At 42.3% G+C, this 19,657-nt stretch overlaps 2 protein-coding genes across 4 annotated transcripts in view; one reads left to right on the top strand and one right to left on the bottom strand.

Moving 5' to 3' along the window:
* The window catches only part of bnc2 (basonuclin zinc finger protein 2), a 212,574-nt gene that overhangs the window by 81,914 nt on the left and 111,003 nt on the right, over positions 1 to 19,657 (top strand). For 2 of the 3 annotated variants that reach the window (XM_072462858.1, XM_072462860.1), the window contains exons 1-2: positions 17,312 to 17,776; positions 18,709 to 19,077. In XM_072462858.1, coding sequence (XP_072318959.1) covers positions 17,369 to 17,776; positions 18,709 to 19,077 — 777 coding nt within the window. In that variant the 5' untranslated portion in view covers positions 17,312 to 17,368. Of the gene's footprint in view, positions 1 to 17,311; positions 17,777 to 18,708; positions 19,078 to 19,657 lie in introns of those variants that run through there. The other variant, XM_072462859.1, reaches the window with a different exon arrangement.
* The window catches only part of sh3gl2a (SH3 domain containing GRB2 like 2a, endophilin A1), a 364,709-nt gene that overhangs the window by 259,804 nt on the left and 85,248 nt on the right, over positions 1 to 19,657 (bottom strand). The gene's annotated exons all lie outside the window — the stretch shown is intronic.

The following is a 19,657-nucleotide window of genomic DNA, read 5'->3' as shown; positions in this document are numbered from 1 at the left end:
CCACTTTCTAAATGACACCCTCCTCCGCTGCGCTCGATACAGCTGCCTGACCCCCACCCTTCCTCCTGCTTCCTCCCACCTCCCTTCCCTCAAGTGGAAGGAAAGACTTCTTACTCTTTGTCAATTTTCCTCCAACATCTCCTACTGAATCCAATCCATGATGAAACAACTTTTCCACTGAAATGCTCCGTTATAGATCACGTATCAAGTCTCAAAGACTGACACGGCTGTTAGCAACGAGTCCACCAACACTGCTAGCCACTCATCCATCACTCACCCGCGTTACCACCTGCTTTCATCACTTTCCCCACAACTTTTCATGTTTTAATCATCTTTTTTGTTATCTCGTCCAAGCAGTGGATGGTAGTTGAACCCAGTTTCTCAGTTGTAGGACAGAAACGTGCACAAGGCCAAATTGGCATTAGTTTGAGTGCGCTCGCTCTGCCAGAGTCAGTCCCGGATCAAAACATTCAGAACGCAAATCACCTTTCCAACCTCTTCATGCACTGGGCGCCACTTTGATTTTGAATGAGCTTTAAATTACCTTGTTGTCAATAGAAAACCCGGGGAACTTCATTGTATCTTCTCTAAGTTTGTTCATGGCAAAGGGGGGTGCAGCTTTATAAGAAAAACGTAACAGCGGTGGCAACGTTTTGGCACTGGCTGCTTATAACAAGGATTGCGGTAATTATTCAAGGAGAGACTGATGCCTTCCAGGGGCAGAAGATTGATTGGGCGTGATATGCGATTTAGTGTAATCTGTCTTTTGACCAGGGCCTCAGTCCAAATTGGCAGGAATAATAAAAAGAGAGGAAGTTATTTTTAAAGAGCGCGCAAATGGAGATGCAGGTGGGTGGACATAAGGAAAAGAGAGGAATGGAGGTAGATCTCGAGTTGTATCCAGCAGAGCCATAGACAAATCATTTATTTATTCAAGACCAGCACATTGGACATTTCACATTTGCTAAACTAAGGGAGGAAAAGTACAAAGGCGGAACAATTTTGGAAATAATCGTATTGTGATTTTTTTTGTACACATGCACACAGATCTGGTGTGCAGAAGTGCTTTGAAACATTTACATCAAGCCATTTGGTATCTGTATGGATTTAAAGTTGTTTAAAGGTGTTTCAGAGAATTTGGCAGTTCATCCAGCTGGCCTCACAACCGCAGACCATGTGTAACCACGTCCAGCAGGTTCATCTGCATTGATGTGTTATTCATCCAGCTGAAAATACTGCATCCCAGTTCTTGTACGGCCAATATACTCATATATACTCATGTCACCCATTGAGCAAGTTTGGGATGCTCTGGATCGGCGAATACGACAGCATGTTCCCGTTCCTGCCAATATCCAGAACTTTGAAGAGGAGTGGACCAACATTCCACAGGCCACAATCAACAACCTGATCAACTCTATGAAGGAATGGTGGTCACTCCAGATACTGAACCCCATAAAGCAAAACTGATTATTTAAGAGTGTCCTTTTCTTGCGTCCAGCCTAAGGCACACCTGTGCAATAATCATGCTGTCTGATCAACATCTTGATGTGCCACACTTGTGACGTGGCATCACTTTGGCAAAGGAGAAGTGCTCACTCACACACATTTTGACTACTTTGTGAACAATATTTGAGAAAATGTTTTATATATTTGGTATATGTGCAGCACTTGAGTTCAACCCATGATCAATCTGGTCTGGCTCTCATCAGTATTGTTCAGGAAGAGACAGAGTTGGTAGAGTAAGGTGGGTGGACATGAACGGATCAGTGCAAGATGGGTTCTCTTTAGTTACTCAAACCTCATGACAATCCAGAGAATCTGAAGAATCTTCAATAATTCTTTCAATTATTCTTAAAAATTGCCTAACGTACCTGTTTTCCACGGCGATCGATACATTTAATGCTGTGGAACTGTAGAACATTCTTTATGGGGTGATACTTTGACTCTGACATTCATGCCCCTCTTCCACCATGTTACTTCACATGCACAATGATCTTCACAAATACTCGCTTATCCAGACACATTACATCTCGCTTGCTTTTTGTCGGCGAGCTCCTTGGTTGTCTCATTTTCCAGGACTTAAGTGTGTCTCAGCTAATCCTCCAGTGGAAGCATGGCAGCACTTAAAAGGCTCTGATTAGGCTGTTGTGTCCCACAGGTTGGCTCCGTACAAACTCGTGACACACTGGCAGGGCCCATGCGTACCCCAGGGGCCTCTCTTTGTGTTAATTAAAGCAGTCTCAACCACAATTAGCTGCCTGTACAATGAGCCTCGCTGCAGACACACACACACACACACACACACACAGGAATGGCGTCAGGGATACTTCCATACTGTAGCGTGTTTACAGACACACAGAGCCACACAAGGACCACTGTGCAAACATCCTGCAATGTGAAGGGGAGATGCAAAAAAATACCGTGAAAATCAGGCTTTCTTATAAGCGGTCTTGCCTCTCCATAGATCTGATCTGTAAGTTGGCCTGGTGTCTTCATAAAGATATCTTACTAACAGTATATACTGTATGTTTATACTAAGCTGCAGAACATCATAAGTAATAACATCTCCTTGGCGACGAGTAGGTGGGGGAAATGGTGCAGCTTTAACCTGTTGCTTTATGTATGATTAACTTTGCATCATTGTGGTTTCAGATATTTTAAAAGGAGACATTGACTTTTTTGACATTAAGAGTATCATCATAAACATACCAAGTATTGTATTTAGCTTCAGTCACGCTTGTTTGATGAATGTGTTTAGCAAGTCCTTTCCCTCTGAACCTAAAAAAACACTTGGTTCTAAATTTCCTACATTTGTGACATCATAAGTAGAGATCTGGAGGTCTCCTGTGCAGTTTTAGATCAATTCCAGATCATTTGTCCTGAGTGCCTGCAGTAGCATGTTGGGCAAAAGCTAGCTTCTCATGGTAATTCCCTCGGCTGCCAGTAGAGAGTAGCAGAGTGCTCTCACAAAGGCCTGACTCATAGAAATTAATGTATGTTTTCAGGAGATGCATCATTTTAAATTCTCAAACACATGATGCCTGAGCAAAGATACTCAAGGGCAGGCTTAAAGTAATGCATAACACCATGTCAAAGTGCTCATTATTCACAATCACAAGGAAGTGCTAACTGTTGGAGAAACTGTGGTTGCCAGGAGGTACCATCACCAAAATGAATGGACTGAGATTAATAAAGTGCTACACAGTTTTTGATATCACCATCTCACTGGATTTCAGAACTTTGCACTTGGGCCTCAGGAATGGATGACACAAAAAACAAACAATCAAGGACTGAATCAAGGAGTGAATCACGTTTGGACTTTATTTGATCAACTTTGGACCAAATGGAATGTCTATTTTGGATTTTATATGTACGTAATTTTTTTCTTAGAATGTTTTTTGTGATGTTTTCATTTATATCTGTGTGCTCTCTGGTTATTTTTCGTTTTTTGTGTTTGCTGTTAAGAGTTTTATATTATTCAAACAAAATAAGAAAAAAGTGATGCATGCGTGCCCTTTAAATCAAATCACTTGACCACAATGTTCGCCTGATGCTCCCCTGTGCTTCATCCAGTGTCTCCTCCAACGTAACACAGCAGACTTTGTGTTCTTGGACACCCGGACTCCATGGTGACCAAATGCCCCTCACTGTCTGCTTATGGACCAAATTAGTCCTTGATCCTGTACCGTGTGCTCCAACCTCGTCCGCAGGAAATCAGGCCCGGGTGGTGTTTAAGTGAAAAAGGGCCCGGTTTGGCACATTCAGGTTGGGGAGAAGGTGGCCAGAGCGCAGCCCCCCTGGAGCTCGGAGAGGGAACATCGAGACCCACAAGCCCAGGTGCCGAACACTTATTCGCACCATCTCTCCACGGACGGGTGCAGCGTGACCACTCAGCTCCCGTGTTTACTTATTTATCGGGCATGATGGCTGCAGTGACAGAGCCAGTCACTCTCAGCGAGCCTACCTGCCTCTGCCGCGTCCCTCCAAGCAGCAACGTGAAAATGTTAAGAGCCCCGGGCCTGCTTTGATGATTTTGACGCGAGTTAGCGTGTAGCGGACTTGTCGGGTGCATTCAGGGGGCTAACTGTTCTAATGCGTTCGAGCCTTACGGTTGCTCCAAAGTGAGGAGAAGTGTTGCTTAATAATTTAGCCGCTGGTTTAGACCCTTGCGCGTCCACCCATCCATTCACGAGCCTTTATGTCTGGCCTCTGGGAACGCTGAGGCCATCTTTTTGCCTCTCTCCAAGCAGCACAGACAGGTGACAGGATCTGGTGTGTTGGAGTGGAAGCACAAAGTGACAGAGATTGACTGCAAGGTAAAAGGATACAGACAGCAGAGTGACCATAAAAACGCCCAAACAGACAACTTATAATGGCTGATTTATGAATGAGTAAAGGCTAACACGGAGGAACTACATCACTTTTCGTTTCGAGTTCGCCATCCTGTCGTTTAGCATATCTCATATTATCTGTCAAGGCGATACAAGACGGAATTTGCACAACACATACAGCTGTTTCGCCGCCAGATGCTACCCGGCGATCAAAATTCTCTCATCAAAGTTTTCCCACACTAATAGGCTTTTGTTCTCAGTTGAAGTGGTGCGATAGCAAAGCCCACACGCCAAACCTGTGGCTACACTCGTAATAATGGAATAATGTTGCTTGGCACAGTGTAAGGACGTGTGTTAATACATGAGTGCTTTCAACAGCGTCTCTCAATGCCAGTGGCCGCCCACATACTTCAATAACACTCCATGTTCAGTTAACCCAGACTTTTACTTGTAATTGAAACCTGATGGTGGTCAAAAAGCATTTCATATTTTTAAGTCTTGTCGGAAAGACAAAATGAGATGAGAGAGAGAGCCTGATACCCTTTAACTTAAAGGTCCTGTTTTATTTTATCTTTTTAGTTAATAATTAATTTTTTTAAAAACTGTTGTGTAATACATGTTAGCAACTTAGCCCAATGAGCCTAAATAAAAGCTAATAATTGGTAAGTTGTGTAGTGAAGGATGAGTCTTGTGACATTGAATGGAGTTTTTTGTAGTTCTACTTTGCCAAGAAATGGTTCTCAATCTTGGGGTCGGGTCAGGGGGGGGTACAAATCCATGCAATAGTCTAAAACAAGGCTTTACACCCTTTAAATGTGATAAATGTAAATTACTGTATGTTGGTCTACCAAATTCAATTATAAAATAAAATAAATCAGTAGAAATAAGGCTACTTTATTACTTTTTGGGTAGCCTATTTCTTTTATTTGGGGGTCACAAATGGCAACAATTTTTATAATGGGGGTCGTTTGAGAACCATTGGTCTAAGAACAGGGAATGCAATGGGACAGTTATCCCTTAGCTTTTATTGACCAATGACATGGTTTCATTGTTTGATTCCCTAACTTTCTGTTGGACAAATAAATAACCCTTCAAATCAACTTCTCTTTTGATTTTGGGCCTTGCCAAAATAAATTAAATTGAAAATTGAAAAACAGTGACTTTCAGGATTACCACTTGATGACATCATGCAGAGGCACAAAGTTTGATGAACCCGGGTTTAAAACTGCTTTTTTCCGACGACAAAATGAAACTGGGCCCAGCATGGCCAATCAGAGCGCTATTTCTGCTTTTATACAAAATGATGAGACATAAATTCTATAAACGCTGTGTTTTCATTAGTACCATGATTTGTGTGTGACATTTATTTGATAACCCTCTCTTCATTTGGCTGGGTCAAATCAAAATTGTCTGTGTGTTTGTTGTGTTATTAGCGGTTATGTTCCTTGTCATGTGTATGCCATAAATAAAGACTTTCCTGTCTAATACAACCCACATGTTTTGCCTTGCAAACTCCTTCCTTTCCAAAAGCCAGCCTTTGCTTTTGGACAGGGATTCAGATGGTACGCAGCTTTTTGGATCATGTCTCGTCTATAGTGAGATCATTGAGTTATTTTTTTTTATATTAGAAGCAGTTGCAGACTTCCCTCTTACGCAGACGGAGCAGTGTAATTGCCATTATTACACTAATGCACCACTGAGCAGATGTACAGAGACGGATGAGCGTGGCAAATACATTCATTCACACGCTGAGGGCTGGCCACAAACACACACATCTACTCCTCCAAGGCGAGAAAATGTGCCCATGAAGGTGGTCTTTTATGCAGCATCAAGTGGGGGAAAAGCCAAGTGCACAGCTTGAGTTTTTGTTCAAACCATGGAATTTTAATTTTGAATATACATTTCATTCATTTTGTCTTCGTATAATCCACTCAACACTATCCAAAATCAATTTAAAGTCTATTGTTGTTAATTCAGTTCCGCCCTCAGATTATGTTTTAATAGCAGCACTGTGTCTGCTGTGTGCTGCCTGCACCTATAATTAATTTGATTGTGTACCAAAAAATAAAAAGCCAGATAACTTGTTAAAGTACATTTTGGGATTAGAGCGTGTTGGCAAAACAAAGTATTCAAAAAACAACAACTAAAGCAACAATCATGTGTTCACAATTTTTTGACAATCATGTATTTATTGCTTCTTATGCAACAATGATACATTACATTAATTGTTAAAGAGTGCGATTATCATAATACAAATGCAACACTTTGGCAGCAAAGATGTGAAAACAATTATTAGAAACAAAAAAGGTTTTTGTTTCATAAATTGTCTAAAAAATGTTCCTGATTCATAGGATTTGTGTCTCCTCACTTCTCTAGACATTTATAACGAGAATATAGACAAAAACATTATTAACAGAAATGGTAAGAATAGTAATAATTTCACTTTCTTTACTTACAGATAATTTATTTTCACTGCCAACAAAAACAGCAGTTCTCAAAGTCTAAAAGCTGTTACATTACATTTCCCATAACTTCGCAGACCTCGGCGTGAAGTGTCAGGCGCATGAAGGAGGCGAGGAAGTTAAAAGTGTATTACTCAGGTCAGAGGAGCTACGGCTATAATGAGAGACAAAGAAGTTGGAGACTTTGTCAAACTGTAGGCAGCGCTGGCTTTAAGGCAGAGCGAGGGGTCTTATGGGGAGGAAAGGGGGGCTTGCCACGGCGGCGTTCCGGATGGGCAGGCGGTCTCCTCTCAGGGGGGCTGCAGGGGGACGTGGGGCTGTCAGGGAGCCTGGCAGGTAGAGACGCAGAGGCCCGGTGACTAGAGGGGGTGTGTGGTGGTGTGTGAGGGGGGTGTGGGTCAGTGGGCGAGGGGGCCGGGGTGGAGGCCTGTCTGATGAGGTGAGGAGCAGAGAGGAGAGGCCCCCGGGGAGGCGCTGTGTGGAGGGTGATTAGAAGAGAATTATCCGAGTGTGAGTCGGGTGGAGAGAAAGGGAGATGGCTGGCCTGGACGTCCTCATTCTCTTTTGCGCCGTGCCCACATGGGTGACCCCTCCTCTGACCTCCCGCACACAGGCCTGCCAAGTCCGGGGAAGTGAGGGGTTCGGGTGGGGCGAGTGAGTACCAGGGGCAGGTAATGAAAGAGCCCGGGAAAGGTAGATAAAAAGCAGTGGTGAAAGAAGTACTCGGGTTTGTTACTTAAATAAAAGCACAGATAAAGGGGCAAAAAGTAAAAGTATGACATTAAAAATCGACTAAAGTATTACAGTACCAGTTGAAAAATTTACTTTAAGAGTAAAAAAGTAAATTCAAACAGATTTTTCAAAGGAACTTCAAATGTAGTGATCTTTATAAAGAATTGTGTTGATTTTTGGTCAAAGGAAGTGACTCGATAACTTAATCTGTCTAGTCATTTGTATTTATATGTTTTTTGCCAAAACTCAGTCTTCTTTATTACCAATAAATTGAACTTTAAACCTCCGTAACTCCTCTTTGAACCCATATCTTCTTCTGCTTAGAATCTTCATCTCACTGTCTTCAAAAGAGTGGCTTCAAAAGAGTGGCTTCAAGACAGGGGTGTCCAAACTTTTTTTCACAAAGGGCCGCATTTTGAAACTTATAAGGAGCAGAGGGCCACAAACAACCCGACAATGTGTAATTTGTCGACTGACGTGAAGTGAATCTTTCGAAATTTTGCATTTGACATAGTTTCGATGAGCCTCCACACTTTTACTAAGACTTAGGTTGGTATAACATCAATTTAGCAGGAAGCCTGAATTGGTCTGAGGGCCACATTTGGCCCCTGGGCCGTAGCTTGGACATGCCTGCTTTAAGATGAAGATGCACTGCACTCTGCAATCCTGAATTTGTGTGTCTTCTGTGTTGATACAGACTTTTGTGAATTGGCTTTTTAGTCTCACCTTTCAAATGGTCTTTACAACTGCCACTACTCTGATTATGAAACAGAATATGTTCAAAATACATTTTAATGCAGGTTATTCATAAACTGTGTTGAAAAGAGTACTTTAAAACGTATACTGGCGTATTAAGATTTTTTTAATTATGTATTTTTTCAGCTTCCTGTTATAAACAACATTTAGAGGATTTTTTTGTGTGGTAAAAAGAGCCAAAGTGGGCGGGCGAAATAAGGTGAATATCATATTTCGTTTTCAATGGGTAATCTCTATGGCGACAGTCTCTTATCTTGCAGTGGGACAAAATATTCTCTTACCCACATAAACACGGTTCCTAAAATGTAGTAAATGTGAAAACAACCAATGGTAAATGAAAACATTGCAAAATTGTACCTCAACAAACCATTACACAGAAATCATGCAGCCTTGTGGTTATTTATTATATTTGACCCTTGTGGCTGCATGCGACAGCAGTGGTCTGGTCTAATCAGTGCCCTGGGGGTCATAGATGCATGTGAAACTGAGTTCATGGGTGAGTGTGGTGTGCATAAGTTCCCTTGTGCCCCAGTGACTGTGGAAGTGCAGATAAAACTGTCTCCTGACGCGAAGAGTGGAGTCCTGCCTGCATGAGAAAACAAACACAACAGAAAAACTAAGAAAAAAACAAAACATGTGCACCGTGTCAGTGGGTCACGGATACGCTCTTAGTTAATGACCTTTTGACACTTTAGGGGATGACAGAGATGGGACACAGTATATATTTTAATTAACAGTTTTAACAGAAGAAGAGAAGCAACAATGTTATTTGCAATGTTACACAAGTCAAATTGTTTTGTATTTATCAGAAAATGTAAGTTTGATAAAGCCGGTCACATAATTTAGGTGTGGTAATCCAGACCATGTGGTTTATTTGTCTATTCTTGTTGTTTCATCCATTCAAAACCGTTTAAGGAGATACAAATTATAGAAAATAACTGGGAACAAAGATAAAAAACATACAATTAATACATAATAGATCAATCATACGGAAAAAATATTCTTGAGGATGCACTAGAACAGGGGTGTCAAACTCAGAAATGGCAAAGTTACAGACTTTTAAAAGCTCTAGAAAGGCTTTAGATTTAACTTATCATCAATTGTACGTGCAAAGAATTCACTCACGAACCGCAATAAGCATGCCTCCTAAAGCAGGCCTGTCCGAACTACAGCTCGGGGCCAAATGCGGCCCTCAGACCAATTTTTTTGGGCCAATAGCACAGCAGCGCTGAGCAGCACGGGGAAGGAGCGGCTGCTGCAAAGAGTTATGAGACTTGTAGTTCTGACTATAAAAATGCTACATCTCGATCAGAAATGAATAAACATAAATTAGAAATGTTTTGCTGGACCGGATCAAACGTGTGTTTGACACCTGTGAACTAGAACGTTATTTTCAAATATGATTCAAGTACATTACTCTCTGAGGAGTGCTTGCCCTGGTTGGGAATCGCTTCTCAAGAGTTTGATAAGAGGTGAAATTGTTCTTCCATCACACTTGTTTTTTTAAAAAACTTTTTTAACATTTCCCACTGTGATCTGCCAAAGTAATCCTTGAGTTTCTTGTCTCATCCTCCTCTCCAGACCAGACTGCTGCATCTGTATCGGTGGCTTCGTCAATGAATCTTGAAAAATTACTCCTTATGCCTCAAAGCTGTAACAATGTCTTCCTCTTACCTTCAAAACAAATCACTTAACCAAATGACTGCACTATTTTCTATTAGTAATATCATTTTCAAGTGACACAAATCTGTTTCCTGTCCCTCCGTCAGCTCCTCACTCGATAATCATCACCCCAGGCGACCTTCCAATACACAAAAGCAAAACACGGCTTTGTACATATCTGAAAATAGCGATTCCCTGGCTCCGCTCTTCACAAAGGTGCCTTATTAGCGGGGCCAGCGACACAGACAATCATGTGGCTCTCCCTGGTTCCTCAGAGACCTTTGGGTGCCCTCGGCTGCCTCCCCCTCTGCGCCTCTCGCTGTGTGCGGCGCTCACAAGTGGACGGCTGTTCCTGTCCGTGTCATATGATGTCTTGTGGCCCCGTAGTTGTAGCAGAACAGGGACAGTTTTATCCCAGTGCCATCTGATCGACACGCCGCAGCCTGTCACATGGACGTATAAATCAGGTCACCAACAGTAGCAGGCCTCTGCCATGTGCCCCTGCTTATGTCTGTGCCGAACTGTACAAAGGTCGCACTGAAGAACGGCGCACAGTGTTCGCTCGTCATTATTTGTGCAGGGTTTTGTTGTTGACTTGACGCAATTGGATTAACGATAATACGGTTTCAACGGAGGAAATGGAAATGGAAGCGTGACACTGTGAACTTTTGTTTGGTCAAATACAGGTAATTAGTGGGTCAAGGTGGTTGGGACAGGTACGCAGATGTCTGTAAAGAAGAGCAAAGAAGTACTGTGGAATTGGCTGGGATTTCCTAAACTGTATTATTAGAATTGGAACAGGCCTAAGACGACTTAAAGTAACATCACAGGCAGAGGTGGATGAGCAGTATTCAGTAGCATTAACAAGAGTAACTTTTTGAATATCTTACTTATACAAGTTTTGGTTCCAGACTCAATTCCCACTGACTTGAAAAGGTAAGAGTAAGACCCACATTTTGATTTGTGGACCAAGGACACAGACTTGGACTTAACTAGTTACAGCTCTCAAGTGCTTTTACTATCTACCTCTTTAAAGACCTTTAAAAAAAATATTTTTAAACATGTTTTTGATGGATTAAAAGTAAGTTTAAAGCTTTAACAGCACAACTAGTTAGTAAAGGAAACAAAAACCCTCTTCTTGAATGGGCTGTTACTTGGACTTGATTTTAGATGATCTTAGACTCTGTCTCATCTTAGACTCTGACTCAGACTTGATTTCAATGTCTGGACTTGGCTTGACAATCATGAGTCAAACCTGGACTCGTAGACCTTCAAACTGGACTTGGACTTGGCGTTGAATAATGAGGAAATGTGGGATTCAGACTCAAAAAACTGTTCAAACTCAACTACAACTCAGATAATCTCCTATAAAATTCAAATTGTGCTAGGTAGGTTCGACATAGTATTGGGAAGGTAATGACTTAGTTCATGGCAGTGAAGTCAGGCTATAGTCTACGTTTACATTTCCCTTGTGATGGCTCTATACACAGACAATAGAAAAGGTTGAAACTTCACGTCCAACTCTTTCAACTTGGCGTGAACCTGTTTGTCTTGTATCGTCATCGTTGTGGGAGCCACTCATGAAGCTCTCTGTTGTCCTGAATCATTTGTTTCTGCTGCACATAATCACCATCACTGAGCAAAGTATGTTCCACTTCTACCCGTGTTTGCCCTCTGCCTCTGTCCTTCCATTTACCCTCCTTTTAGTGCGTAAAAGGCCAATTTGAGTAGCGTTTTGCCCAGCTGTGATTTAATTCGCGGAATAATTATCCCCAAAACAAGAGCAAAAACGGCTCGGCGGGGGAAGCATCTTAATTACGATTTCTTGATGACATCTGTATCTTCGACGCTTGTTTACTTTTCGACACATTGCATTGAAAAGGAAGAGCGAAGCAGCGAGGCTCAAGAGCAGTGGCGGAGGAGCAATTTGGCGCCTATTTGAACCATTAGTTGACATTGTTTGACAAAAAAATAAGGAGCGTTGAGAGGCTGGATAGGCATGAAGAAGTGCACTTGGCAATGGCGATTAAAGGACAAAGTGCATTAAGGGTACACTCGTCCGCTGCAGTTAGTTATTTTGCACATTATCGAACACTTAACATGGGCCGGAAGACATGTAACATTTTATCAAGTTGTTTACGGGGTCAACTTTGCTTTTAGCGTTTTATTATTTCAAATGTTCATGTTTGCAAGTATCGCTTTCTTTCCAAAGTTTTCTCTTAACCTCATTGTGTTGTTTATGAAGGTGCGTAACTTTTGTGGCGCCCGCTTCGCTCTTATGGAAATGTTTTGGCTTTACCCGTAATGTTCCACTGTATGTATGTATGAATGTATGTATTTAGGGGTTCTATCTCCATGGAGACGAGAAGGAGCTGCAGGTCAGGTCGGTGGAGAGGCAATCCAGCTCAAAGCAACAAAAAAAGGGCCAGAATTGGCAATGGAAGAACTTGAAGACACATCCTTGAGAAGTGAATTTAATGTTGTGTTGTGGAACATTCCAGGCAAATAAAAAGTCCAATCAGAAAAGTTACGTAATATCTTAATTCAAACCAAAAATTCCTGTTCATTCCCCTTGTCGACAATGATAACATGCATTACCATATTTTCCAGACTAAGAGTTGCACTGGAGTATGAGTCGCATTTTTTGGGGACAATTATTTGATAACATCCAAGGAAAGAACATGGTGAATAGGTGTACCTATGCTAACGCTAACACATTCAGCTACATGACACACAGACAGAACTGTGGTAAGTGTCTGGTATGTTAACGTGACATATTAACAGTTATTCAGATAACTATAGCATAAAGAACATGCTAATAAGTTTACCAAAGCATCAGTTTTACCCCAAATCACTAAATCCATTGAATTCTTCTTCCTCTGTGTCACTTCTAAACAACTCCACAAACTCCAGAGGTAGAGGAAGTGCAGGTTCTTCTTCTGCGTCACTTAGAGCCTAGAGCGCCCTCTTGTGTTGTCAGCGTGAAAATAATCAACATGTGAAATGCGGTTGCCAGTGTGAAAATAACGAATTACATCACATTTAAGTGTCTCTGGAGTATAAGTCGCATGTCGGCCCAAACTATGAAAAAAGGTGGATAATGGATAAATGCTTCTAAGTGCCCATAAACAAATAACCAGTTTACTAAGGAACATTATTTTAAAGTGTTAGCCCTGTTTTGGGGTAAAGAGTGGCTAATTCTCTCCATGAAAGTTAGAGTTTTCAAGTCAGTTTTTGTCGTACAATGATAGAATAGCCCTCAGTTTAGGTTGACGTGGCCGAGTTACGCATCTCAATCACGGGGCAACTGTATTCTTGCTATAATGCGGTCCATTTATGAGTAAATAATCAAATGAGTGATAATAAAAATAAAGGTTAAATGTTTTGGCTGACAGATAGTGAATCCGGTGTGCTCTTTGAGGCTGTGCGCGCAGGTCTAAGGTGGGTTAGGGGTCAGGGGTCAGGGGTCAGGACTGCCTCTCCGTGTGCTGATTCACACCTATAACTGGAGGATGTTAACACTGGCCCAAGTCCGACTCATGCAATGTTTGATTAGCACTTACGGCCAGAAACTGTCAAGACGGGTGGGTTAAGTTAATGAGTGAAGGAGCGTGAAGACTATCAAAATAAAAACGCATATTTTTAAGTGGGTTTGATGAAGTAAGGAATATTCAGAGCGCTTAAGAGCCACGCGCGGAATTGATTAGTTAATAGTTTTAGGAAAAGTGGATTAGGCTTAAGGGCGCTAACATGAGATTACTTACTTACGCATGTCAATTTGTTATTACGTGGATCAACTCTGCTGGAACTGAACATGGAAATAATAAGAGGATAATAGTTGGAAATGGTAACTTTTTATTACAAGGATTCACGTTACAAACTGGTTTCATCTGAATATTAAACGGAAAATAATATTCCATCTGATCTTGTGTGCAAATTTATTTTTAACTGAGTCAGGCCTAATCATTGCGGTTTATTAATTTTCTCCCGTATACAAATCAAATAAGTGCTATAGTGCGGTGGTGCAGTGGTTTAAGGTGTCACACATATGGCTTGATGTCATATGTTTGCTCCCTGGCCTCAACTCATTGCCGAATGTCTCTACCCGCTCTCTTCCCCATTTCATGCTACAGCCTTCCTGTCCCATAAAGCCTTTGGGCCAGAAAAAACAAACAAAAAATAAAAGGTGAATTGCTGTTACATTCCACTTCTAAATAACCACATGTGTTGAAAGCATTTTGAGGGAGTAAAATGTGGATTTGAAACTGTTGCGTTGGGAATAAACCAAACACATGGACTGAAAATAAGTGTTTTGGAAATTAGTATTTCGGAGTTACAAGGAATACGCAGCTTTGAATCATGCAATTTAGGGTTTGAACTGCAGCGTTTTAGTGAGGAAGAAATAAAACAGCGCTGTTATGTGTGTGTGATTTCTAATTAATGATAAAATACATAACGAATAGTCCAACAAACATACACCTCTTTTGATTATATGGAGTGTTTACCCTATAATATTAAACAAGTCCATGTGAAAGTATTTTAAGTACTCAATACAATAACGGACTGTGTAATGGAATATGTAAAATACATTTGAATGCAGGTATATCGTGTCCTGTAACTACATTTTAGAATATTCTTACCAACACTGGTTATAAGAACACACATTTTCAGGCATGGTTGAATACATTTAGATGGAAAATGAACTTTATACCATATAATATATAATTTGGGTCAATATTTGAGATTTTTTGTATCCCAGAAAACAAACAATAGGATACAAAAGTAAGACAAACCCTTCTATCATCTGCAGAGAATGCTAATGCTGGCTGCATCTTGTTAGTGTGCGTTTGTGACAGGCTGGAGGCACTGGACTGTGTCCCTGTAGCCAGGGAATACGACGCAGTGGCGGAGCTTTAACCTGCTGCTCACTGAGTATTGATCTGCACAAGGCTCGGTGACTGGTCCTACACAGTGCACTGCACTCTGTCACCCTGCTCCCCCCACCCATACACCCCCAGCAGCACCCATGGGCTCCCCCTCTTCCTCCTCTCACTATACCTCACTTTCCCTCTAATGAGTTGCAACACTGATAACGAGCCTGATGATCTTCCATTGATTTGGCTATCACTTGCTTGTCTGGTAATTGATCCGTAGCTGAGCCTCTAGTTAATTATATGGGCTTGGACACGGACCCTTGGCCCGGGGGGAATGCTCTGGTCCGGCACAATAATAGTTTTAATAAAGGAGCCCAAGGATCTCTGATATCGTTTCCCATCAGATTTCATATTTTTAGCCTCCTATACCTTTGATTGTTCCATCACACGTTCGAGTTGGAGTGGTTTATTTATCTGCTTTTGTGGGAAATACGGGGAAAAATACAGACATACATTACCATACATTTTAAAATGACGTAACTAAGTAATTGTCCCACTGACATTTGACAATGTTCAGACAATGCAAGTGAATGGTGTGTTTAAATGTTTTTAGACAATTGTATTCCAGTGTGTTTTGAGTATAATCCAGTGTGTCTTTAGTATAATCCAGTGTATTTTGAGTATAATCCAGCATGTTTTTAGTATAAACCAGTGTGTTTGTGTTTTGAGTATAATCCAGTGTGTCTTTAGTATCATTTAGTGTGTTTTGAATATAATCAACATGTAAAAACATCAACAAGTCCATGTGAAATTATGTAGTATTTAGAAAACAAAAGGTTTTCCTAAATACTACCAATTTGAACGATTAAATTAATCAAATTAATAAAAGTTAGCAATTTACACCCACCTTTCTTATTCAAATCACAGATCACGTTTCAACAAAGACTTAATTTTGGTTCCAAGTTATATTAACTACACTTTAATTAGCCTTAATAAAGTATAAACCAAGACTTAATTCATAATGAACAAACAGTTTAAGAATGATTTAAGCTTAGTAACTACTTAATTAAGGAGTTACAATTAGGGTATTAATTAAATAGTTACTAAGCCTGCATCATTCTTAATTAGCTCTTTGTTCATCATGAATAAACTCTTTGTTCATGCTTTATTAAGGATGATACAAGTGTAGTTAAGATATTACCAGTGTTTCCTTGTCTAATCGAACAAAACTCTGCCTGTTAATTTTTTGATCAAGTAAATCGCCATAATTGGACTGATGTCAGTAAATAAATGACAAATTAGCTCCAGAATAACATAGTGGAATGTGAAGTAACACAAATCCATCCAATGTGCCCCTTTATCCAACCGACAACCGGCATTAACCGGCCGTGTCAGGAGCTACGACACCGGAGTGGCGCAGAAGAAAAGCACATTTAGAGACAGGAGCGAGGGAGGAAGGGAAGGAGGGAGGGAAGGAGGGAGGGAAGGAGAGAGGAAGAGAGAGGGAAGAGAGAGCCAGGACCAGGCAGAGATGTGGAGAGATGAAGAGCGCGAGGGAACGAGCGAAAAGAACCACAGCCGCTAAATTATCACTTAATATAATTATTCTCAGCCTCGACATTAGCGCTTCAATAAGTTGAGGTGACACATTACGGCTATTACGACAAGGTTTTTGACAAGACGCAAGGCTCACGGGGGGAAAGGAAAATGGAAAATAGAAAGGACTAAGAAGAAAAAAATGACTACTTTTGATTTTAAAAAAATTTGGGTGGAAATTTGTACCAATCTCAAATGTCATTGGCAAACTAGGAAGGCTTTTAACAGAGATTTGGTGGCAATTTTGGACATTTTTAGACACCAAATGGCTTTTCAAGCGGGTGAATTCATAATGTGGTCAATTGCGGTGACTTTCTTTGCCTAAATGGTCTGGGCCACGTATTTAGGGAGACGCATTGTTTTGGAGCGGTGTCCTGGTCCGTGTCAGAGGATACATACATCTCCTTCCTCTCGCCTCCTGTGTGTCTTTTCCCCCCTGTCTGCCTCCCTTTACTCCCCCATCCCTCATGTTATTCCCATACCTTCACTGCAGTGGGGACCAATTTGGCTAAAATGGAACCACTTCCTCATTTTTTTCTTAATTAAAATCTGAGAGCCTCGGCGGGAAGGCGGGAGGGCTGGAGGAGGGAGGGCTGTTTCCTGCGTGTGCGTGTGTGGAAGTGTGTGCGTGTGTGAGCGCGTTATAGTGGCAGACTGCCTGAGTTCCATTAGTCTTTCATTAGAGCTGATGTGAATTAAACAAAGGCACCGGCTTTTGTTGAAGTTTTTTTTTTCTTCCAGTCCGTGGATTCTTTTGACAAGTGTCTTAAAAGGACACGGTTTTCCTCTTTTAATTTTAGCACTTTTTTCTTGTCTTTTTTTTGTTTTTGTTTTTACCGTGGTTGATATTTTTGTGAAAGCTCCTGATAAGCTCCTTGTGTGTGTCTGTGTGCAGCGGGACGGTCCCACAGGGAAGCTAAGTTGCTCTGAGACGCGGCGCCCGCTCACAGCGCACATGGTAATAAGGCAGGGGGACACGCGCTCCCCCTTCTTGGAGCAGTGCGGTGCGCCGGTGTCTGCCCCCTCCTCCTTGCCCTCAGCAGAGGAGGAGTGTGTGTCATTGAGCATCTCGGTTGACTCAGTGAGCGTGTGCACACTCGCACGGACACTTGGAGAGCCACCGCTTCTCTCTCTCTCACTCGCGGCTCCAGCGTTCAGCCACGCGCGCCGAGCCAGCACTCAGCTCCACGGCGGCGGCAGCCCAGAGCAGAGCGGTCAGAGCAGGCGCACGGGACAGACGGCAGCGGAGCGAGCGAGGGACGGGACAGTGCAGGAAGAGCAGGAAGAGCAGGAAGAGCAGGAAGAGCAGGAAGAGCAGGAGGCAGGAGCGCTCCATCTGCAGCTGGGACTCACACAGTTCATGGTAAGAGAGCAGCCGGCGCGCGCTGCCGGAGATCTGCAGGAGCAACTTTTATACAAGGGAATTCTTTTCTACACTTTTCTGTTTTGCATTGTTTTGATTTTTTGAATAACTTTGAAAAAAAAAAAAACTTTTTGCTTCAAAATGTGTTGCACACAATTTGAACACATATTTTTATTTTTGAATTTAATTTTTTCTTTGCTTATTACTTTTATATATATTTTTGTATCTTTAGCTCAATTGTTAAAACGCTGTTCTTGGATTTCTATGACATTTATTTTGCTCCAGAGATATTGTGCTTTTGCTCTTACATTTAAGGTAAAATATTTACTTTTTTTTTTTCATTCATATGCCAAAATCTTGATGTCCAAACACATTTTAGATCACTTTTTCTCACAGTGAATGCTGCTTTGCTCTTGTTCTCCAAACCGTTCTTCTCAAGTGCGTTTGTGTCTGAGGAGGTGTGTTTGAGTCCAGATGAGTACAAATGACTGACTGACAGATGGATTAAACCTAAGTGTGGGGCCAGGAGCAGCGGTGCTACTCCTCCTCATGATTTGAACTCCATGTTCACACACTTCTCAGCCCTCTCAGCTCACCTCCATCCCTCCACTCATCTCTCCTCACCTCCAACACCGCTGGCCCGTCCAAGACGAGGCCCCTGAGGACACCTCACCACAAGCCTTCTTTTTCTATCTTCACAAAAATTAATCCACACACACCCACACACACATGCACACACCCACACACAGGCACGCACACACACTCACACACACAGTGGTTGGCCACCAGAGCTGCCAAAACCACCCCTCTGCATGTTTTAGATGAGCAGGACTGCGGGTTGAAAAAAAGGCAATACGACCCCAAAAGAACCCATCTTCACTGACTTGTTGTGTCTCTCCTCCTTCCCCACTGCCCTCCCTCTTTGTGTGTAGTCCGAGGAGGCAGACTTGGATGTGAGAGGCAGTGAGTGCAGTGACACAGTCCCAGCACAGCCTGGTGAAGAGCCCAAGTCGCCCAGGCCACGTCCTCCGGCTGAAGACACTTCTGACACGGCCGCCTCCACCACAGGCGTCCCCCACGGCGGCCAGCAGACCTGCACCAGGGACAGAAGCAGCCAGTCCGTCAGTGCTGGGGGTCTGAGTGCCGTTAGCATCGTTAGCAGCAGGACCAGCAGCGAGGGGGCAGGCGAAAGCTCCATGCAGTTCAGCACCAGACCGCCTAGTGCTGAGCAGCCGGGCTTCATGGGGACATGGCAGCAGCAGAGCACTGACAGTAACCTCCTGTACAGAATGTCCCAGCAGGTACGTCCCACACACTGCACTGTCTCTGAGTCACTATGTGTGTCCATGTCCCTGTCCTTCTGCATGTGCTGATGTATGGATATGTGTCAGTAGGTTGTGTACTGAGGGGAGGGGGCAGGTCGAGTTTAAACTTCACAAAAAGCACATTTTTAAACTTTTTTCATAATTATCTAATTTGTGTAGATTTATTTTATTTAACTTTTTTAAGATATCGTTTTTATGATTTTTATATTCCCACTGTCTTCTTCACACCATAATAACTCATGTGCATTATTATCAATTTAGTAAAACTGCTATTTTCTGTCCAGTTTGCATACTGTAAGCTAATTCGTTTATTGGACTCTTTGATGGATTATCTCTTGTCTTGCTTCGTTACGTACACGCTAAGTCTACGTAATTGGTCCGTGAGCGGTGTGGACTTTTAAAAGCATACAACAGCAGTGTTTTGGTAACCCCGGTGCCGATATGAGCGGGCAAGGGGCTCCCCACTGGGAGCGGGTAATTAACTTCATGTGGCCGAGGCAGGGCGCCTCTCACACGGCTGCGTTACAGCGCGAGAGCCGTGGACACACAGACTGAC

The sequence above is a fragment of the Eucyclogobius newberryi genome, unplaced genomic scaffold (genome assembly GCF_026437365.1).
Source record: "Eucyclogobius newberryi isolate DKJ021-1_F unplaced genomic scaffold, fEucNew1.0.hap1 SCAF_4, whole genome shotgun sequence".
In the NCBI taxonomy this organism is placed as follows: Eukaryota; Metazoa; Chordata; class Actinopteri; order Gobiiformes; family Gobiidae; genus Eucyclogobius; species Eucyclogobius newberryi.
This window is presented reverse-complemented; position numbering and strand designations above follow the sequence as displayed.